Source organism: Macrobrachium rosenbergii, chromosome 10 (assembly GCF_040412425.1).
Source record: "Macrobrachium rosenbergii isolate ZJJX-2024 chromosome 10, ASM4041242v1, whole genome shotgun sequence".
Classification (NCBI taxonomy): domain Eukaryota; kingdom Metazoa; phylum Arthropoda; class Malacostraca; order Decapoda; family Palaemonidae; genus Macrobrachium; species Macrobrachium rosenbergii.
The window spans coordinates 26,998,635-27,022,705 of record NC_089750.1 but is presented as its reverse complement, the minus strand read 5'-3'; the positions used below and the strand labels follow the sequence as shown (position 1 = coordinate 27,022,705).

The 24,071-nt window shown below is 38.8% G+C and overlaps 1 protein-coding gene across 6 annotated transcripts in view; it reads right to left on the bottom strand.

Annotated features, from left to right (window-relative positions):
• Positions 1-24,071, bottom strand: part of LOC136842568 (gastric triacylglycerol lipase-like) — a 141,450-nt gene that overhangs the window by 93,365 nt on the left and 24,014 nt on the right. For all 6 annotated transcript variants that reach the window (XM_067110061.1, XM_067110056.1, XM_067110057.1 and 3 more), the window contains one exon: positions 19,645-19,759. In XM_067110061.1, coding sequence (XP_066966162.1) covers positions 19,645-19,759 — 115 coding nt within the window. The remainder of the gene's footprint in view (positions 1-19,644; positions 19,760-24,071) is intronic.

Sequence of the window (24,071 nt, the reverse complement as noted above, 5' to 3'; positions counted from 1 at the left end):
TGTGTACCTAATATGGACAAACTAGATGTGGTCATATATGGTTCATGTCACCCAAAATGATTAAAAATATTTCTGTAGGCACTGTGCCAAATATGGTCACACTTTGGATCCGCCAGGCATGATGCGTATCACTCAGAATGATCTCAGGAATTACCGTATGCAACATGAAACAGATGTAGATCATGCTAGGTGTGGCTGAAAATGTGGTCTATTAAAATGCGTAGATTTTCAATATGCTGTTATTTTACATACAATGCTGTTATTTTACATACAATCTATGTATACACACACGCTATATAATATATATATATATATGTATGTATATACAGGCAGTCCCTGGTTATCGGCGGCCCAGTTTTATGGCGCTTGTCTAGCGACAACGATAACTGGATTTTCAACACTGATCTCCAGTTATTGGCGCTGATCACCGTTATCGGATATTTGCACTGATAACCAGGGATTGCTGCTGTTATTGCCGATTTTCAGTTATCAGTGATTTTCAGTTATCGTCACACTGTCGGGAACAAAACCCCAGCCGATAACCGGGACTGCCTGTATATATATATAATATATATATATATATATATATATATATATATATATATATATATATATATATATATATATATATATATATATATATATATATATATATATATATATATATATATATATATATATATATATATATATATATATATATATATATATATATATATATATATATATATATATATATATATATATATATATATATATATATATATATATATATATATATATATATATATATATATATATATATATATATATGTATGTATGTATATACATATATATATATATATATATATAATATATATATTATAATACAAGAAATCGCTGCACAGACTACCCTTAATTTGCACTTAGTTTATTGAAAGTAGAAGTGTCGCTGCATACCTGATCCCAGTTGACCTAGATATCAAAACAAAGTTATCAACATTTCGATCTACCCCTTTCCTTACCTGAAACAGACATTTAGATGGCACAGTTGAAAAGGGGCAAAGATGAGAGCCTGGGTGCCACTCCCTTAAGCAGCTGAGCCCAACTAAGTTGCTTAAAACAACCCTTCTAAAGGCAGATTGAGTTGGCTGGATTGTCTTTCCACAGGACACCTTGGGAGATGCAAGCAGATGGTCAAGACACCTGGAAGATGACAGATCTTGGGCACGGTCACCACACGGGCCCAACATCAGGGCCCTTACTCTTGACAGCGGCCTTAAAATGGCCTTGGACAGAGACATCTTTGCAGTCAGTCACGATGCAGTTGGGCCGTTAGCAGTTAGCCATACATGCGGGCAAGTGATACAAGACGCTGAGAGGTCCCCCTCCACCCTTCCACCCAGATGTCCACACCAGACTCCTGACGTGAACCCATTACTACTGTCATCCTCGAAAGGACCTACCCAGGAACCTGAGTACGATGTCACGTGTGAGATTGTCCCGTGTCATCCTTCGCCAGAGACCCGCTTCCCCTAAGGTAAAGCACAAGTAAAGACTTTTCCGTCACGAGCGTTTGCCCTTTTAAAGTGTTACTGAGTGCCAGTATTGTTTCTCATCCTTGTGTCATTTGTTCAGCACCTTTTGCAGTGTTTCTTGTTCCAATGTAAAGTGTTCTGCTATTCCTCGAGTTCTTGGCACCCTCAGTGCAGACTCGAGTCATATTTTGTGTTATATTTTCTTTTACTGGCGTGTAATGTGTAAATCTCTCTTGCAGAGGGACCTATTCACAGTGGACTCATCTTGGACTGTGCCTTGCCCTTAGTCAAGACTCCACTAGGAGGATCTTCAGGCATTGCAAGCCCTTTAACAATTCAATTACCCATTTTCCCTTCTAATGCTTTTCTTTTGTAAATATAATTCCTTAATTTATCCCAAGTGTTTATGTAACATTTCCTTAAGAAGTAGAGCCTTCAGCTCCTAAAATCATCCCTTGTTCTTTGTTTTTTACAATTACGTAAGTCAGAACTCCAAGGCCAATTAAATTAAGTTTCCGTTGCCGGCCTGTAAAAATCTCTAAAAATCACATACACCCAGGGAAATTCATAAAAATGGCGACCTTGCCAGGATCTTGCATTTTCCCCCGCTATTGTTGCTTTGTGCATTTGCAACTCGTCAAATCAGCTGGGTGCGAGACAAATTCCGAAACTAGTACCAAGAGCACAGACCAAGAGAGTTCCATGTAAGTAATGTGTTTATCATAGCAAAAGCTTTTTTTACAATCATGACTGTTCCTAGGAATTAGGAATAGGGACGCATGTATTCACTGAGAGAAGAGAACTGCCGTATTAGATTTGTTAATGCATGCCTTTCAGGATAGGTAGTTAGGAAATAACCAGTGCTAACCATTCTTTGCTTCGAGGAATAGTGCGAAATTCCTCTGTGTTAAAATCTTTGCCATATTTTTTGCTTCGAGGAATAGTGTGAAAGAAATTCCTCTGTGTTAAATTTTACTTATCAGTTCAGAATAGCGAGATTCTTTAGGTGTGGACAAACTCTCCGTGGGATAAGATCAGCTTGCATTGCTGAAATGCTCTCTCTCAGTTTAAGTGAAATTTGAACTCTGCTTCTAGGGAAAATTACGAGGTCATTTTTACTGTTATCCGCTCATCCCGGGAAATTCCCCAGAGTCCCAGATGGTCTATAAATTGACGGGTTCGTTCACACAGTCTAAAAATAACTCTGGTGAGTGTCAGATGACCTTCACCCACCCTCTACCTCCTCGCGTACCTACATTCTCAGCAAAATTTTGGGGGGTTTTATCCTGTTAGTAACTTCTAAGTCCTATGGGACAAATCCTATTTTCAAGTCTCACGAGACCAACCTAATTTCTCAGTCCTAAGGGACGGATCCCAATTCAAGTCTTAAGAGACTCCACTAAAAACTTTATGTCTTACGAGGCGAGAATTTCCAAGTCCTACGGGCAAACCAAATTCTAAGTCTTAAGAGACTCCACTAAATTCTACGTCTTACGAGGCGAGAATTTCTAATTCCTACGGGAAAACCAAAATCCAAATCCTTTTGAGACCTTACATTAGTGTATTTCACACACATCCAAGCCCTTATGGGACTGATCATTCCAGTTCATTAGAATAATGCCTTAATTTCACGCTACAGCCAGCAAAGTCCGTGCGTGACATAAATAAATCCAGTTACGTCTTCTGAGATGTATATTAAAATTCGTTCGCCACGAACAACCACGTCTTACTCAGACATATTAAATTTTAACAAAGTCTCCTCAGACTTACTGATCAATTGTCTTATTCAGACAGATCCATTCTCATTCAGTCTGAACAATTGAGTGTTTCAGATTCTTGCAATTGAGTCTTTTCAGACAACCTGAGTCTTCTCAGACTGTATTTGATTCGCTAGCGGATCCAGTCCATATAACCATTATTTCAAGATGGCTACTGCCAGAGCCCAACAAATTGAGGACTTCAAATTCTACATGTCCGCTGGAAAGGACATGGGACTATCAGGACAAGCCCTGAGGGATTGGGTTCAAGAGAGAGTGGACGGTGCCAAGGCGGAAAGAGAAGCCGAGAGGCAAGTGAGGAAGATAGAACAGCAAGAGAAAGCGAAAAGAGAGGAGAGAGAGAGAGAGAGAGAGAGAGAGAGAGAGAGAGAGAGAGAGAGAGAGAGAGAGAGAGAGAGAGAGAGAATCACCCAGGAGAAAAGAGAGGAGATAGAACGGGCCCTCTGATTCCCCGGCCGAGGATGACTGTCCAGGTAGGAGAGGTTCGCGGCGGAAGTACCATGGGCGTGGGAAATTCCAGGTAGTCTACAAAGAGCTCTAGAGCTCTCCTGGCACCTGTGCCACCCCTTCATCTTTCGAAGGTCTTGTCACCTCTAATCCAGAAGAGGATGTCAAGGCCCTCCACTATCTTCTTCCGTTCCTCTTGAACTTCTATTCCGTATCCTTCTCTACTGATCTTTCCTTTAAGTTTTTATTATCACCACAAGAGGCAAATTCGATACGGGATACCATTCCCCTCAAAATGCATAAATCATTTTGTTATAAGCAGTAAGAATAACAGAGTGGGAAGTGGCACGCCCTTGTGCCCATAACTTGGCACAGAGCATGCATGTCAGCCCTTGGGCTGAGAGGTAGTCCGGGCCACAGTTTATATGCAACAGACTATAAATTCTTGCATAAATACTAAATACCTCACTCTATTTTCATTGGCTCTTCTGTGCATATCATTTACTCTTTCATTCATTTGTTTATTTTTCTGTGTATCTACTTTAATGAATCATGAGTCATAGACTCCTGCCCTTGTGATTTTTAATGTCACCTTCGTAAATCCAAAAGACGTGTCCTGCCCTTTTGTACGCGGTCATGCCCCTCACTTGTATCATTCTGTTCATTTTTCCTTTTGTTTTTATTCTTTTTTCTAAGAAATCTATTTTGTCCCAGACCCCTCGTCATTTGTCTGCTTATCCCGTCATAACATTGAGCGAGTATCTATTTATAGCCTTTGCCCGAGTTATGGGCCATGGAAGCATAAAATTAGCGTGGTTTAAAGTTAGCGAATTAAGACTCACGAATACTCTCGCTCGCCCACAGCTGTCAAAATTCCCCGGTGTAAGTTGTCAGCCGTCAACTGTCGAGTTGGCGATCCTTTGAACTGTTAGCTAAGCCTTGAGCTTGTAAACAATTACGTTATCTCGTAAAGGGGATGTCATTTACAAAAATAAATGCTGTGTTATCATTTACACCTCCTCTTCAAGGCATACTAACCACATGCCTCTGCTTATTTAGAATTAAGGAACTTATATGTAAATTAATTCTTAAATGTTGTCACCTGCCTCAAATTATCTTGTCCTCATAATCTTAAAGTAACGTATACCGTAAATTTGAAGAAATTAATGTGCTATATTAAAGTAGTTACTATTAATGTGTGTTGGAAGTAAAGTAAAGCTTCTTTCCATTTTTGTGTGGGAGATAAAGTGGTGGGAGATAAAGTAAAGAACAGCTTTTCCATTTTTTGTGTTGAGAAGAGTAACGTAAAGCATCTGTGCCGACTTCTTGAATATCAACATGCACACCCGAAGGAGGTGCGTATGTTTTCTTCGGTGGGGAGCTATTATAATACAAGAAGTCGCTGCACATATGACCCTTAATTTGCACTTAGTTTATTGCAGCATAAATTTAGCAGTATATTTCACTGATTTCCTTAACGATCTTTTATCCATACTGAACAAGGGTATAATGTAAAAATATATCAGTCCTATTCTACTTAATGTCATTTGTGCTATAAGCTATGGTAATTGTTTGGTACTGTACGATGGTTGAAATACCAGATAAACGGCTGTTGTTATCCGATTCAGTTATAAGCAAAACAACAGTTTCTCGGTCGGTTGTTTATGGCTATACGCATTTATGCAAGAGTATAACGTTATTAACAATACTTTTATCATTCTCTTTTACTTTTTTAATTAGAAGATGGGATAAAGAGATGGAGGAAAAGTTGTCTATTGTAATTTGGTCTCTCTCATTGCCTGATTATGCTGCTGTCTGCGCCCGTGGGAAATTTTAAAATATTTTATAAATAATAGTCTATCAGTATTAATTGCTTACCCCATTGCAAAATCGAATTATCGTAAGATGAATTATCGTAACTCGAGCATTACCTGAGTATTTTAATAGTTTTATCACAAAAAGTGCATTTAGTCATGAAAATGAGATGAAAATACAGTACAAAAATCGCCAATAACCGAAAATTGGTGATTTCTGGTATTTTTTTGGGGCGATTTTTGGGGCTTATTGGCGCCAAAAATTGCCGATTTTCAGTTATCGGTGCCTCTGTTAGGCATGTATCTGCACCAATACCATATTATCAGCGCCGATAAGCGGAAATCAATAATTTTCGGCGCCAAAAACTGCCAATTTTCGTCACTAGACAAGTGCCGTAAAACTGGATTGCCATTAACTGAGCCTGCCGTTAATCAGGGACTGCCTGTAATCAGTGAATATTTCTCAGTGAAAAATACCGCGAATGGGCGAATTTTCAGCGAATAATGGGTAGATACGTTCCATAGAGAAATCTGTAAATACGTGAGTCCACGAATCGTGAGATCGCAATGTTATGACAATGGTTACCCATATGGCAGTAGTAAGTATTACCATGTTCATAATTACTACCATAATTTTGTCTTAACTGCATTTCTCCCAAGAGTCAGGTGTGCATATTATTTGTAATAACTTAGGCAGCACAAGTAATATGAATAGGTTAACTTGGGCACAAGTATGTAGCCATATTGTTGTACTGTATACTGTTAGCATTATAAAAATGGGTTTTTGTCTAAGAAAATAGTCATGTATTAAATATATAATTATTACATAAATTTTTCCTTAAAAGTAAATTCTTGAATGTTATAACATTCCATTAGGCCAAAGCTAACTGTATACTGTAAATCTAATTTGCAACTTTATGATTTGTTTACCAGGCCTAGGCTACTCACAAGCCACAGGTAAAGATATAGGCTACATAAGAAAGTACTTCAATGAAATATCTGTGCCAAAGAAAAAAAATTTTTAATTAAACTAGGTGCATATAAATTAAGTACGATTTCAATGCCCATTAAATGACAATGTAAAAGTTTAATAATCACATAGGAAAACAAACATCACAAACATTTACCTAATTGTGGTGGTAGTATGAAAAATGGGTTTGTTTGATTGAATTTTTTGGGTTTTTTATATTTAATTATTGTGTTTGTTAGTATTTGATTATTTGATTATTCATATTTATTTTTCTTTTTTTTTACTTGCAGTTTGCTTGAGTGGGTTAGCGTAGAGTGAGGCGCTTCCCTTCACCTACCTGATAAAAAGAATGAAATTAAAGAAAAGAGACAATCAGAAGAGCAATTGAAAACAGAGGAAGGGATAAAGCAGAGAAATGATAAGGAACATAGGTAGAAAACGTGAAGCTACCAGATTGCAGATACAAAAACATTTGGTCAGGCTGCTCTTCTTTCTGTTCCTCCATATACGATGCTAAATCCCTAAAGGTGCTGATCTCGACATATACTTGTAGCAAAGAAAGTTCAACAGCAGTTGGAAAGGATCAAAACTAGGTGTTGATCTCTCCAATAGGAAGAAGGATATCGACAAACTAATACTGGTTGACGCTGAGCAAGCTGACTTTCAATCTGAAGAAGTCTCAAAGATCATAGTTGGGAGAACACTGTAGTATTGGGGTTCTTTTGATAGCTGTGGGAGGATTGTAGATTAAGGTTGAAGAGTTAGATTAGGGTTCTTTAATTAGTATAAGATTCTTTTGATAGTTGGGGGAAAACTATAGTACTGAGACAAAAGCTAGGATAAGTTTTCATGAATTATAGTGTTAAGGTTAGGTTAAGTTTCTGTTCTGTACGTTAAAATAATAAATAGGTTATGCAAAGTCAGAGTTTCATAAATAACCTCCAAATCTGTTCCCATCATACTGCACCACTTGTGTACTAAAAGAAAAAGCCCCTACATAGTGACACTGCCATCGGCGGAGCAATACCTGCTAGAAGTAGATCCATGAAGGAAAACATCATATAATCTGATACAAGTTCCCTGAAATTACTGTAATGCTAAATATGACAAATTTTTAATTAATTTGTATTTTTCCTAACATACAAACCCGAGGTCCTTACATATGGATAACTTTCGGCGAAGCTGGAAAGTCCGGCCATTAAACTTTTGCAAGGCGGTTATGGTAACAGTTACCAATGGTAGGGGCGGAAGTACAGTACTGCCCACCCAACCAGTATGCATTCAATCTCTTCAGTCTACCTTTTGGCCTATGTAAAAGAATGAGGGGTGGTAAGAGGTGGGCCTTTTATGTAAAGACCTCAGGTTTGTATGTTAGGAAAAATACAAATTAATTACATATGGAGACTTACTATTGGAGGGAGGATTCCAAGTAATTCTCCGAACTGGCTGGTAGTTCAGCTCACCTGGTATTCTCTTCCTGGTCATGAAAGAGCAAAGGAAGTATACCATACCTCAGATTTGTTGAACATGTAGGATGTTCAACTGCCAGACTTCTGGGAACTTCAAATCAAAGGGAAGTATGAAAACCCTTGATTCGAAAGGTGTGGACGAACCCACAATGTCGATGACTATGTAGCTAAAAATAACCAACTGGCTTGTCCATAGTCAGTCCTGCTCTCTCCTTGCTAGAGAGAAGGTAGGAAATGCATCTATTAATCCAAACAAAAATGGATTGTAGACAGGATACTCAGTCATGCAGATCACCTGCATGCATGCCAGTCCAGCTCGTGACGGCTTGTTCACTCTTCCTCTGTCACTGAAAGAGGATGGAAAACAGGAGGAAAGTAGGAAGCCAGTCCCACCCACACCTTCTCCCTGTAGCTGCACACCTTAGGCGAGATGCAACCTGTCCTTAAGAGCTGGGTAAACTACATGACTTATTGAGCACCCACCAAGAATCCAAGGAAAAGGAGTCCAAGGACCCAAGGGCAATAACCCAAGGTAAAAGGATAAGAACGTGAACTGCACAACTACATTCTATCCTAGAAAGAGATCGATGGGTTCGTCCTGAATGCCATAGATTGCTGGATGACTGTGGCCCCTACAGATGCCTTAAACGTACTGATGACCACCAGGAAATTGCAGGGTACATTCGGAAGGTCATTTCCTTAGGCAGAGAAATGATCCGTTTGCCTATGGTCAACACTCCAAGGTAAGAGGATATGCATGTGAATTTCACAATTAAATTCTATCCTAGTACTTGAACTACATGTCCTTTCTGAATGTGACAGACATATGGATGACTTTGCCTTCTAAAGATCTTACCCGAAATGTACTGATGACCAGTAGGAAGTTTAACAGTAAGCTGTAAGTATATGGAAGTCAAAGAGAACTATATCTATTCAAGCAACGAACTGTGTAAGTCACATGCAATGGGATTGCCACTCCTCACTATCACAAAAAACCATTCAGTTCGGTATTTAAATACTATAATTAACTAATTGGTTTTACTTAACACCAAGGTTTGGAAGTTGAACACGATGGAAAATCGATTACAGCTTTACATAGCTATATGTATGGTTACGCTACTACTAATCAAAAAGGAAGTAGCCTTGCATATCTACTCAGTAGACCAGATAACTACTTAAGATAGAAGGTCATATACCAAAGATCTTTAAGAACAACACTGTTTAAAAAGTATTACTACAATGTAATTAAACACTGTTTGTCGGCTAACAAAGATGGTACTGTAAACAATCAGACCAAACCTAATTCTTTGCCCTGCGGGAGACACCAGCTCCAAAATTCAGCAAAATAAACTACCAGCTAAAAATTTTTTTTAAACTTAAACTTTTCACTGGGACTTAATACTATGCACTTAACTTGCTTTAGAGTTTTGTTCTTTCATGACAACCAAAATGCGATCTAGGAACACTTATATATGCACAAATTCTAGTTGCGTGGTAACTGCATCGATCAGAGAACAACTAAAGTAGGTCTGGCGCATGGTGTGTGGTTGACACAATAATGATCTGCATGCCAAGAGCTATTGCCACATCTGCAGGTTAAGAATAGGAATTGAACCTAGGCAGCTGCTGTAGACAAGAGAAAGAGCCCTCTTGTTTTGAGTCCTGTACTCTATCAGTGTCAAAGTGCACTATACATACTGGCCAAGATCAACTAGAAGAGAATTCTTTGAAATTGGTTGGTCTATATTACAGAGCCCCTTGCCCTTCTAGGGACCATGAGAGTAACTCCTTTGAGGATGAACAGTGGCTACGCTATCAAAGAGGTCTTAATTTCCTAAAATCTTGTCATTATCCTTATCATTTCACAAATCATGCTGTTTATTTGTTTTAATAATTTCAGTGAGGTCACCATCATATATGGGAATTTTCACATTTAAGCTCATAACAGCTGCAGACTTTGCTGCTTTATCCTTAAATGCTTACATGAACAGGGATTCAGCACAGCTCAATAATAATACCAATGTCATGTAAATTGTGGAAAGCATATTTACCTGTCATACAAGGAAAATCTGTGCAGTAATTTCCAAGTACTTCTATGGCACCCCTAGCATTACTGAAAATCAGCTAAAGGGAAAGTGTTTGTCTAATGATCTTAGCAGGTCGTATCTGATACTGAAAACTTGAAAACTTAGTTTTTCTGCCTAAAGGTTCTGCAGTAAATCCCAATCTGGTGGGAGATTAAACTCGCCAAGAATATATGACAATATGTATCTTTTTGTCATATTTCTTCTTCCGTAAATGGATTATGAAGATCTGATAAATATTGTGAATGAAATTTTTTACAACATAAATGAGGTAAAAATGTTTATATTCCATGCATCACTTTACAAGGAAGAAGTGCTATTACTTGAGGAATGGTTACACTTAGGTTTATACTAATCTCAGTAAGTCAACTGTATAAAAAAATCCATCTGATCATGTAATTCTTCTGTTAGGGGGGTCACTTGCTTACATCTTTATAGCAATGGTCACAATGCAGGAATAAGGTTGACTCACAACTTTCGATCTATACAGATCTGTTTGAAGAAAGTCTGTAGAAGATACATTTTGTTAACTCTTATACTGTATTTACTACGTACTGGTAAAACAGCTGCCTTACATGATACCATCAATGTTGATATGTCTGTGACTCAAACTGAGATAATTTTTTCAATACATTTAAGGCATTTTTATATATGCTTCAAAGTGTCAAAGATTAAGCCTGTACATTTTACTTTAGCCTCATGATCTTAGAACATCTTTCATCATGACATGTAATTTCATGACCTTTTCCATTTGACATTTTTATAAAATCTAAAATAATATTTTGATAGCGTAGGTGCTTGTTTCGTCCTCAAGGAGTTACCTTCCATGGTCTACCAGAGTTCCATGGTGACCAAACTAATATCAAAGACTTCTCTTCTAGTTGGTCTTTTTTGGCCAGGTATTGTGTTGTAATGATTAACATTATAACACGTGATGGGGTATATAATGGACTCAATAATAAGAGGGCACTTTCCCTTATCTTCAGCGAAGCTGGACCCAGTTTTTTCAACATCGAAGAACCTGCAAGAAAGAGAAGTGACTACTGCACATGCGAGTCTGCTCTCTTGTTTAAAACTGGGCCGTTAAAGACCAAGGAGCCATTACTCTCTGTTGGTCTAAGCGAACGGATTATGTCGTTATCAGTGCTCCGAAACAATTAGACTTTTTTCTCTGATTTCATTATCGAGGATCCTGGAAACATCCAAAACAGCACGATGAGTGCTTAATATTAAGTTCCACTTGAAAGTTTTAGTTTTAAACTTTTGGAATTGATAATTTGTGTGTGAAAATCGGAACCTGGCTTGTTGATTGCTAGTTTCATAAAGCAAAAATTGCTTTAAATTCTACCTAAATGTTTTAAATAAGAGAAATGTTCCATAACTTTTCATTAATATAGAAAATCCTTTCAGATTATACAATGTCAACAATAATCTAGGCAGTAAGTGAGAATAATTTAGAGTAGATTAACAGTGGATGTTGTCTGTAGCCTATGTCCTAGGATTACATATCCTTAAGTGGCCTAGTTTAGACCAAAGACCCTAGGATCAGATAATAACAATATCTGGGCAAAATAAATCAACAGCCTAACAATAAGGCTACATATTAGTATAATTTTTTCCTTTTATATAGCCCTGTGCACTTGAGCTTGATCTAAATAATCCAGGGCTAGGCATTACCTAATATTAAGTTAAGTTATAACTTTTTATGAAACATCCCATTTTTGGACTAAACTGTTAGCCTAGACCATGTGGGCTAGATGAAATAGTAATCTGTGCTGGATGAGATGGTGACCTAGCCTTAAGGCTACATACTAAGGTAATTGTGTTTTATGTAACCCATACCCTTAATGGTGAATTAAATAATCCTGATTTGGCAGTAGCCTAGATCAGAGTAAGTTATAGTCTGGCTATAAGGTTACACATTAGTGAGTTACTGTTTTATATAGCAGACCGAATAGCCTAGGATTGGACATAAACAACCTGGGTTAGACAAAAATTAGTAGACTAACTATAAGGTTACATATTAGTAAGTTTCTGTTTTTATATAGCCTATACATTTAAGAGTGATCTATAATAATCTGGATTAGGCAATACCCTGCACTAGGCTAAGAAAGAACAAATAAGCCTAAGATTATATATAAACAGTATCCTAGGCTCAATACAATAACCTAGTTTTTTACGACTTGGTAGCATATCTGTAGGACTACACACTAGCAGGGTCTTATGTACCCTATATCCGTAAAGGTGATATAAACCTAGGACAGGCAGTAGCCTAACCAGATTAAGTAGGAACCCCTTTTAAGGAATATCCGACTATTAGCCTAAAACAGTGATGGCAGAATATCAGATAAAAGGATAGTCTCGGCCTCATAAAACAGAAAACGAGATTATAAGAGGATTATTTTCTGCATAACTTATATCCTTAAGTTTTAAATAAGTCTAGAATAGGCAGTGGCCTTGAATAGGTTCAGCGAGAACCTTATAAGAAATCCGCTACTCTTAGCTTAATGTAGATTATACTAGAAGCATTAACCTATATTATATAAAACAGTAGCTTGGGTTAGTTACACAAATTAATTCATAGCAGTTAGTCTGAATGGCATGATAATTAGAACAAAAAATTTCACATAACCACTGCAAAAGGGCTAACAGTATATAAGTAATACAGCCATACAGAGGTATAAAAACTAACCTAAATCTTAGAGGAACTACAGAAGTGTCCCTCATTTAAAAACAATTAATACTAACTAGCTTCTAATAACTTGTTTCATATCACTACAGGACCACCATTAGTCAGGATCCTCAGTTTAAGTGTTCCATAGCAAACTGCTCGGTTCACTTTTTGCCAGTGGGTACAGTCCATGCCACCTGTCATGAGCATAGTCCTAGTTAAAAGCAAGGAAAATTTGCTTGGTTGCCAGAGATGGGTGAGATTTGTAGTATGCTCCTGGCAGCAAGTTTTAAGGATGAAACAGCTCGTTTTAAGCTGTCTCAATGGGTCCTAGGGTTCAGTAGGGGTGAGGAAGGGGGAGATTATATCTTTCTGGCAGAACTCCGGCAGCAGATATTTAACCCTTTCTCAGAACAAAATCCATGTTTGGGCCAAAACCCAGTAACATTAGTCCCTAGTATCACCCAGGTTAACCAAGCTCTTCGTTGGGGGAGCCGGTAGAGCTGCGGACTGTCACTCGATGGGCCGGAGTTCAATTCCCCCGGCCGGCTGATGAAGAGTTAGAGGAAAATTCATTTCTTGCTATAATGTGGTTCCTGAGTCCACAATAAGCTGTAGGTCCCGTTGATTAAGTTAACTAAACTTAGCCACGCAAAATAAGTCTAATCCTTCTCGGCCAGCCCTAGGAGAGCTGTTATTCAGCTCAGTGGTCTGGTAAAACTAAGGTATACTTAACTTTAATCCAGGTTAACCCCAAGGAGGAAGTAGAGGAATCTTCACATGGGGTTGGTATTCTTACTGAAGAATATGAAGTGGACATTGCCAATATGAAGTGGACATTGCCACTGACATGGACCTGCTGAACCCAGGAGGCTCAGGACACAAATTTCAGCTAGCCATGGGAGAAACCTTCCAGAAGGAATTCTATTCCTCATGCAGCTATTGTTGCTGAATAGGATCTTTCCCCCAAAAGGGATACAGGCAGTCCCTGGTTATCAGCAGGGGTTCTGTTCCAACAGCGCGACAATAAGCGAAAATCGCTGATAACCGAAAATCGTTGATTTTCGGTTATCGGCACCTCTGTTAGGTATTTATCGGCATCAGTACACGATTATCGGCACCGATAACCAGAAATCGGTGCATATCAGTGCTGAAGATCACCGATTTTCATAGTTAGACAAGCGCCAAAAAACCGGATCGCCGATAACCGGGGGCTGCCTGTACTAGGAACCACCTAACTCCGACTGAAATGACTACATTTTCCGAGGGGTATAGTAATAGGCAGTTACAGTTCAGTTGCTGAAGCTCAGTTAGACTGGGCAAGCTCCCCCAAAAAGGGATACACAGTTTGCGGCATCTGATCAATTCTGTAAGGAAATTGAGTACCATTAATAATACCCTTGCCACAGAATGGTAATATATAAGGGACATGAAGCATGATTCTGAAAAGGAAAGTAGCTTCATGATTCTGAAAAGGAAAGTAAGTCGGTCACGTACACCCTAAAATGTAAAGTACTACATCCTGAGTGTGGATACAAATGCTGCCCTAACAAGGTCTAATGTTAAAATTCCGACTGGAAACAAGACAATGGTCAGTTTGGAATTCAGAACTTCAGATCAAAAACATAATAGGAGCTCCAATACTCACCCTGATGACACTCATAATCCTTGACGATATGCCTCAATGTGCATTTTCTCTCCCGATGGTAAGTATGTAATTAAGAGAGAAAACTATGATCAAAGTTGTACATCAGAATTTAGAAACAGGGCAGCATTCCCTAATACAAAATGGCACCTGGTACCATCTTCACCAGACATGGAGAAATGGTGAAACCCCAACAAACAGTTTTCTTACCTGTGTCTATAGAATTAAAAGCTATACCAGGTCAACGAAAAATGGATCTCTACTTCCATTTTAAATAAGACCCAAGTTGCTCACCAAGTAGCCCCAGCTTTCTGTACCTTCACTTTCAAAATTATTAATCATGTGAAGACAGATTTTCAGAATCTGTAGTGGCCAAAAACAAAAGACAATGGCAGAATTAAAACTATCTGCCACAGTCATACCAGTTTCAGGAAATTCCACCAAGGTATAGGCAAATCACCCTTTACCAGGTCAATGAAAAATGGATCTCTATTTCCATTTTGAATAAGACCCGAGTTGCTCACCAAATAGCCCCAGCCTTCTGTCCCTTCACTTTCAAAATCATTAATCATGTAATGACAGATTTTCAGAATTTGTAGTGACTAAAAACAAGAGACAATGGCAGAATTAAAACCATGTGCCACAGTCATCCCAGTTTAGGGAAATTCCACCAAGGAATGGGCAATGCTACAACTCCCTTTCGAAAGGAAAAAGCTCCCTTTAGATATAGCTACACAGCATTTGGGACCCCTATGAGAAGACTCTCAGAGGGGACAGCCTCATCAGAATTTTATGCTAGGCCTCTACTCCTTAGTATTATAACAACTACCACCTTGCTGGATGTTGCCACCAAAATGCTTCCAAAGATTCCATGATAATTTTTGCTGTTGAGGCCAAAAGTCTTATGAGAACCCGATGGGAAGCAATCTGTGACTTCCTAGAATGGCGCATAAAAGCGCGAATGGAAGCATTGGAGGGCTCCATCAAATCACTCTCCAATGTCACTGAATTTTTACATTCTTGTCCCTTCTGTGGGACCTGTTTGAGGGGTCTGTTTTGGCTCAACTCAACGAGCATGCCTGCCAACAGAACTGTACAGTGTATGCTCTTCTGGTGAAAGGAGAATTCAGGAAACAAAGAATACAAAATTTCCCTTTACCCAACCCAAAAAAAGGCTCACTTTGTTCAAAAATCATATAAGCCTTCAGTCACCCCCAAAAGTTTTCCTCAAAAAACAGGTAGGTGGTCAGAAGGGACAATTCCCTACAAAGGGACAACAACAACAACAACAACTGCAAGGACATCCATTTTCACAAGGTCCAAAAACCATCTTATAGGTGGAAAAAGGAAAAGCAACACCTGGAATGTCTATCAAAGGCAAAGGCAGAGGAAGAGGCAGATACCAATAGGAGTTGTATGGTTGGGAGTCAGCTTCGACGACATCATAGACAATGGAAGTTTTTCCCTTTGGGAGGACAACATTATTTTTTTTTTTTGTAGAAAGGCCCTGTTAATGGGGCCCATACAGAAACATGCGTATATTCGCTACCAAGTATGTCTCTTCAGTGTCCTCAAAAAGGATTCCTCTGAAAGAAGAGTGATCCTCAACCAATCAACATTGAACAAGCACATTGGGGGCCAAAAGTTTTGGATAACTACCGTTGCCCAAATACGTTGAATCATTCCACAAGGTACTCGGACAGTTTCTATATATCTGAAAGATGCATACTGGCACGTCCCCATCACCGTTCCCCTCTGCCCCTTCCTAAGGTTCCGGATATGGAAAGATACGCATAGATTCAAAGTCATGCCCTTTGGGCTAAACACTGCCTAAAGAATATTTTACAAAATTAGCAATGGTATTCGCTCGAGAACTCAAAAAAAATGGAATACAACTAATAGCCTACCTAGACAACTGGTTGATCTGGGGACCCAAAAGAAAAGAGTGCTTGAAAAACCTAAAAGCACTAGTCAATACTCTACAGTCAAAAGGTTTTATAAGAAATTGGAAAAAATCCTGCCTCACGGCCAGCAGACACTTTCAGTGGCTGGGACTGTGTTGGGATACTCTTCACGGCCAGATGTCTCTCCCATCATATTCAAAACAGAATAAGGCAAGTCCTCAAAAGGTTCCTTGCACAGCCCAGAGTTTCCAAATGGTAATTAGAACGTATGAGGGCCTGATGCAGTTCACATCAGTAATAAATCCAATACTTAGATTGCAACTAAAAATGTGAACAAATTCTGGCTGTCGCACGCAAGAAAAAAGATGCAAGACCGACCTCGTCAAAAGATTAAAAAAGTTGGGGAGATACTTCGGCCTTTGATCCATAAGGAATCTCTGGCAAAACAGGTCACCCTAACCCTCTGTCTGTACGAGTGACAATACACACAGATGCCTCGTTGACAGGTTGGGAGGACATTGGGAGGATCATCAGGTGGCAGGGAGGTGGTCAGCTACTTTGAGGAATTCTTATATCAATTTACTGGAGCTGGTGGCTGTCTTTTTGTCTCTCAAAAAATTCAAACCTCCAGAAAAGACAGACAACATGACTACAATGTCCTGCATTGAGAGGTCGGGATCATGTTCACTTCCTCTCAATATGATAATGCTAGCCGTCCTTCGGATGGCACATGCAAGGAAGTGGCACCTGTCTGCAATTCACCTCACAGGGGGTCTCATTGTAATAGCAGACTCTCTATCAATGAAAATGACAGCCTCAACAGAGTGGATGTTGGACAACCACTCTTTTCAAACAATAGCTAACATGCTGCCACAACCGGAAGTGGACCTGTTCACCACATACAAGAATCACAAACTCCTAATATATGTATCTCTGAACCTGGACAGTCAAGCAACAGGAAGAGATGCCTTCCTAAAGACTGGAACAAGGGGAGGACGATCTTTTTTCTCCACTGTCTCAGGTTTTGAGCAAACTTCTAACCTTCAAAGGAACAGCTTACTTAATAGCCCCAAACTGGCCAAACAGGCATTGGTTCCTATTACTCCAACAGCGGACAAAAAGATCAAATCCACTATTGTCCGCTGTTCTATCCCATACAGTAGGAGGGAAAGTCGTTTACGCATCCTCTTTTCTGAGCCGAGACCTTCAGTGTGGATTTTTTAAATATCTGTCGTGAAAATTACTCACCCAACATTGCTAGGTACCTAGTGCAAATATTATGGACATCACCTATCAGGCAATATCAGTCCGTAAGGAAGATATGGTTAGATTATATCCATACTGAGAGCCCAGTTGAAATTTCTATAAAAACACTTCATTTTTCTTATACTGTATACCTTTTGAAGACAAAAGTCTTGCTATTACAAAAATCATGGCATACAAGGCTGCATTAATGGAACCCTTGCTTGATGGATTTGGGATTGACTCGAGCATAGAAGTTGTCACTTCCCTTCTGCAGTCTGTTTTTCTACAAAAGCCCGCTCTCACAAGGCTTCCAACAACTTGGTCCCTGAACAAGGTGCTCATACTTCTATCAATCCCTCACTTCAGCCACAACGTACATGCTACAAAATGCAATCTTCTTGATTGCATTAGCATCAGGAGCTCATACTACTGAACTGGGCTCTCTTAGACGGCGATGATGCATCACACAAACAGCTAACCATCAATTATTATTATCCCTTGGCCCATCATTCCTGGCCAAGAATGAGGATCCTTTAAAAAGGAAATCTATTCTTATAGAAAAACTCAATTTAGCAGAAATGACATTATGCCCAGTTCAAGCACTTACGGTTTACCTAGAAGTCTCGGCAAACATCCCAGAGGGACCTATTTTCCTACACCCTAGTAAAAACTATCCACACTCCCTACAAGGGCTGAGAATGATTGTAGTGGCTCTCATTAAAAAGGCAAATTCACACTCCTTTCCTAGGTCACATGATATTAGGAAAGTAAGTACACTGTTGGCCTTCTTCAGAAACGTCTCTTTTGAAGAAGTCTCCCAATGTACAGGGTGGTCATCAGTTAAATTATTGCCACGTGCTCGAACAAATTCGATTACACTGTGTATCAGTAGGTGGCAAGGTTAGTCCTAATCCCTAGGTGCTACAGAAGAAAACCAAGGGTCTTATTGATGGTGAGTACAGTATGCTAACTATTGCTGGGAGAAGGGCAAGAGTACTGCAACCAGACCCAACATGCTTAGGTAAGCCACTGTAGAACTACATCCTAAAACGTAAGTTTGTGTTTAGTTTCTTGTTCCTTGGAACCAAAACCAGAAGAGTATTTGGAATAAAGAATGGGGCTTGAAACGTGTGGCTTGACCTCGGACCAAAAATGTTTTTTCCTTTGGGTTTTGGGATTAAAAATTGAGAGCTTAAGCCTTTTTCGTCACCTGTCAATTTCTTTGTAAACCTCCTTAAGACGACCAAGCGACTAAGTTATCAAAAACAGGTTTTGACATAGGAAAAACCTATTTTTGGTAGTCGCTGTTGAGTCCTCAAAACCCTCCCATTTTCCTGACGAAAAGGCATGGGATTTGGGCAAGGGATCATCCTGCATTGACCAACAGAGACTAATGGCTCCTTGGTCTTTAATGGCCCAGTTGTAAACAAGAGAGCAGACGCGCATGCGCAATAGTCACTTCTCTTTCTTGCAGGTTCTTTGATATTGGAAAAACTGAGTCTATTATATACGCCATCACATGTTATAATGTTAATCATTACGACACAATACCTGGCCAAAAAGACAAGCTAGAAGAGAATTCTTTGATATTAGTTTGGTCACCATGGAGCTCTGGTAGACCATGGAAGGTAACTCCTTGAGGACTCAACAGCAACTATCAAAAATAAGTTTTTCCTATGTCAAAACCTGTTTTTTCTTCAAATTTTAGAATCTGCTCATGAAACCTAGGCTTTTGTTTCTTTACAGCAGTGCTTTTCTTTACAGCAGTGCTTAAGTTTAAAACTCCTATTACCTTGGAAGCATTTTGACTGTGAAGCTGGTATGAGCAGTGAATAAGAAAAAAAAAGGAAAAACCTGATTTAAACATGCTAATGTTTAAACTGCTCACTGACAACTGGTCACTTTAAACCAGAGTGATGTTATACAGGGCAATGCCAATTCTCTAAATGACATAACACAAGAACTGACATTTAAGATTTGGCCTCAGTTCAACAAAAATTTTCCTACAATATATATAGACATATACAATGAAGAGATCTAAAAAACTTGAATATTATAAGCTCTGTAAACTCTTAACTAAATTTAAAGGAATTCACTTACCTGAATTGCCAAAAGTGACTTGCATTTGGATCAAACCTTGTGTGATTCCTTGAATAAAGATTCCCCCTGGCATTCCCTAGCCATACATCATATCCTGCGTCTGCCATGATATAGGCTGAAATTTCAAGGGCGAATTAACATAAGTGCCAACTAATTCACTATGATACATATTTTGATATATATGCATATATCCTCAGTGCTTCAATCGTATACAAGAGGTTTTGGAAAGGCAGGGCCTTAATATCCATGAAGTGTGGAAGTACATGCAAGATACAGTATAGTAAACAGCCCACTGGGTATATGGGGTGTTAGCTTGCTGTTAAGAAGCAAATATGATTGTGAGTTTTCTCCATCTAGATTCATCCATGATCAAGCAGTTTAAGTATGGAAATTGAGTAAGGATTTGGCATTGTTATTTTCTCTAATGACACTATGCAAAATGGCTTCATTTTTCTTTCTTTGGCAAACAATGGTTTTTTAAATAAAAAAAGCAGACCTCAACAAGAAGGACATGTTCTCAAAGCCAGAGTGCCTTCACATCAGAGAGAGAGAGAGAGAGAGAGAGAGAGAGAGAGAGAGAGAGAGAGAGAGAGAGAGAGAGAGAGAGAGAGAGAGAGAGAGAGAGAGAATAATCTTGCATGGCAGCAAGGAGGAAGGTTATAAGATTCTAGTCTACAGAAGATTACTGTACTGCCCACAGTGTACCTTGCATGGTACACTGAACAGTACTGAAGGGTTTTTGAAGTATATGTTCAACCCCAGCAATATTACTTCCTGCCTTCACTTATCTGTTCCCTTAGGGCTCCTCCCATCTCCCTGTTCAACAAGACTTGCTTTTTACTCCAGTATTCAACTGTCACCACTAACTTCAAACTAAATCCTTTGGGTGCGACCCATGTGTTTAAGAATTAAAACTCCCATTGAACTATTTTTGATAGCGTAATCGGTTGTTTTGTCCTCAAGAAGTTACTTTCCATGGGTCTGTCAGTATTCCATGGTGACCAATCTGATATCAAAGAATTCTCTGCTAGTTGGTCTTGTGGCCAGTTAATTTGTCATAATGATAAACACTATAACATGTGATGGAGTATGTAATGGACTCGAAGATAAGGGGGCAATTTCCCAATGCCAAAACCTGCTAGAAGAGGAAGTGATTATTGAGCATGCGCAATCCGCCATATTGTCGACAACAGACTGGCATGGAGACCAAACATTACCTTCATTGGTCAACATCAAACAGATTAATTCTATATCAGTGCTCCAATTCATTATGGAAACTCCTAAAGAAGCAAGTTAAAGTTGTTATTTTAAACTTTTGGAATTGGTAATTAATTTGTGTGTGAAGGCCAAAAATCCAGTTTTCACTTGCTAGCTCATGGTTGGTGTTAAGTTGCAGCCTAATCACATATTGTAAGTTGTGAAAATACAATTTGTTTTAAAAACTTGTCATTTCAATTAGATGTTTTAACTAAAAGAAATGTTCCACAATTTATCATTAATATAGGAAATCCTTTTAGATTATACGATGTCTACAATAATCTAAGCAGTAGCCTAGATCAGATTTAGTAAAACTTAGACTAGATTAATAGTGGATGTTGTCTGTAGCCTATAACCTAAGATTACATATCCTTAATAACGCTTAGACTAGATTAATAGTGGATGTTGTCTGTAGCCTATAACCTAGGATTACATATCCTTAAGTGTGAACTAAATAACCTGGATTAGGTAGTAACCTAAATTACGGTAAGTAAGAACCTTTTAAGAAATATCTTATTATGGGCCTAAGCAGTAGCCTAGCCTAGACCAAGGACCTTATGATTAGATAACAGCAATAATCTGGGCAAAAGTAACATTTTCCTTTTATATAGCCTATACACTTAAGTGTGATCTAAATAATCCGGATTAGGCAGTACGTACCTTATACTAGGTTGAGTGATAACTTTTATGAAATATCCAGTCACTGGCTTAGGTAGCCTAGGATTAGATGGAACAGTAATTTGGGTTAAATGAAATGGTAGCCTAGTTTTACGGCTACATATTGTGGTAATTTTGTCTTATGTAACCCATACCCTTAAGTGTGAATTAAATAACCTGGATTAGGCAGTAACCTAGATTAGAGTAAGTAAGAACCTTTAAGAAATATTCTATTACTGGCTTAAGCAATAACTTAAGATCTGGTAGCCTGGAATTAGATAAAAACAATAATCTGGGTTTGACAAAATGATAGCCTTGCTTTGGGGTTACATATTAGTAAGTTTCTGTTTTATATAGCCTATACACTTAAGAGTGATCTAAATAATCTGGATTAGGCAATGCCCTATACTAGGTTAAGTGAGAACATTTTAAGACATTTCCTATTATTGGCCTAAGCGGTAGTTTAGACCAAATAGCCTAGGATTAGATACAAACAGTATCCCAGGCTTGATAAAATGGTAATCTAGTTTTATGACTCAGTAGTCTATTTGTAAGGCTACATATTAGAGGTGTCCTTATGTAGCCTGTATCCTTAAAGGTGATATAAACCTACACCAGGTAGTAGCCTGACCAGATTAAATAGGAACCCCTTTTCTAGGGAATATCCTATTGTTAGTCTAAAACAGTTCAGATTAAATAAAGCAGTGGCTAAATAGTATCAGATAAAAGGGTAGTCTCAGCCAGATAAAACATCAAACTAGATTATAAGAGGGTTCTTTCCTGTATAGTTTATATCCTTAAGTATGATTTAAATAAAACTAGACTAGGCAGTCGCCTAGAATAGGTTGAGCGAGAACCCTCTAAGAAATCCTCTATTCTTAGCCTTATGTGGATTATGCTAGAAGCAATAACCTAAGCCATATAAAACAGTAGTCTAGGTTAGATAAACAAATTAGTTTAAGCAGTTAGCCTGAATGACATGACATTCAGGATTAAATTTCACATAGCCCTCGCTAAGGAACTAACAGTGTAAAGTAATACAGGCAGTCCCCAGTTAATGGCGGGCTCGCTTAACAGTGATCTGGTTTTACAGCGCTTGTTTAGCACCGAAAATCGACAATTTTCAGCGCCGAAAATGGCCGATTTCTGCTTATCAGTGCCGATAATTGGGTACTGGCACCAATACATACCTAACAGAGGCGTCGATAACCGAAAATCGGCGCTTTTTGGCATTGATAAGCCCTGAGAAGTGCCAAAAATCGCCGATTTTCAGCTAGCGGCGATTTCGGTTATCATCACACTCTCAGAACGGAACCCCCGCCAATAACCGGGGACTGCCTGTACAGCTATATACTGGTGTCAAAATTAACCTAAACATTAGAGCGTTTAAGCTAATATAGATATTCAACACATATGACAATTTGGTAAATAAAATATCTTACAGCTACACACTTGTAATCAAGTTAGCCTGTAATATCGAACCTACAGTACTATCTATATAAGGATTACAGACAATTCGTACTAACTAGTGTCTAATAACTTGTTTTCTGAGCTCGTCCCTGTGTCAGCCGGTGAAATATCCATCCAGCACATACTTCTAGGTAAATACTTTGCTAAATATACCAGAGAAAAAAACTATCAGGAATGCTGGGGTTACTACCCCCCAGATCGATCATCTATAATAAAATAGACGTCGGTATAGGTAAGGGTGAGTGATTGTTGTCACTGCCACAGGACCGCACTCTGAAGATATCCCAATGACAAAACCCCCGGAACGTGGGGAGCCGATCCAGCGCCCACACTCACCCGCTCGTGTTTAAAGCTTTTTTTGTGCTGCTTCCTTTTTTGGATAATTTTGGATTATATTCATCATGGCATCAAGTAACTTCACCAGTATCTAAGTTAAGTACCATCTTCTTGTGGGGTTTTACTACTTGTGAGGGTCTTATAGGCCCATAAATTAATATTTACAGGGTCATATATCGGATGCTCCGGTGCTATGACGCCTCAGCTATGATGACCTTGAAGTACACTCTTGCAGCTGGTTTCTGCAAGGGTTTCTTTCCGTCAGCTTACATTTTCATTCAGGTTTTATAATTCCCCTTCAAGAAGTTCCCTTGGAGATGTTTTTCTATGTCGAGCAGGTCCTGGTACCTTGATTAGCGTTGTTTTATACGGAGGCCTCCTCTTATTTTGGTTCTTATAGTTAATTCATAGCGCATACCAGGCTCTTTTCGAGTAGATTCCCTCCAGGGTGGTGCTATCTTTGTCAGCTTCTGACCTATGGTGTATTGGATGTCATGAATAATTTAGCTTTATTATGATCCAAGCTCAGGCCAGGTGCAGTCTAATGGCTGCCTACTTCCTGTTCGCCTTGCTCAGTTAGGCTATACGCTTAGCACAAGTTCTTTTAATTTTGTATATTTATTCATATTACCGGTACTTATATGTATACTGGTTATTTAATGATATTTATTAGAAATGGGGATCCTAGCCTAACCCTCTCGTTCCAA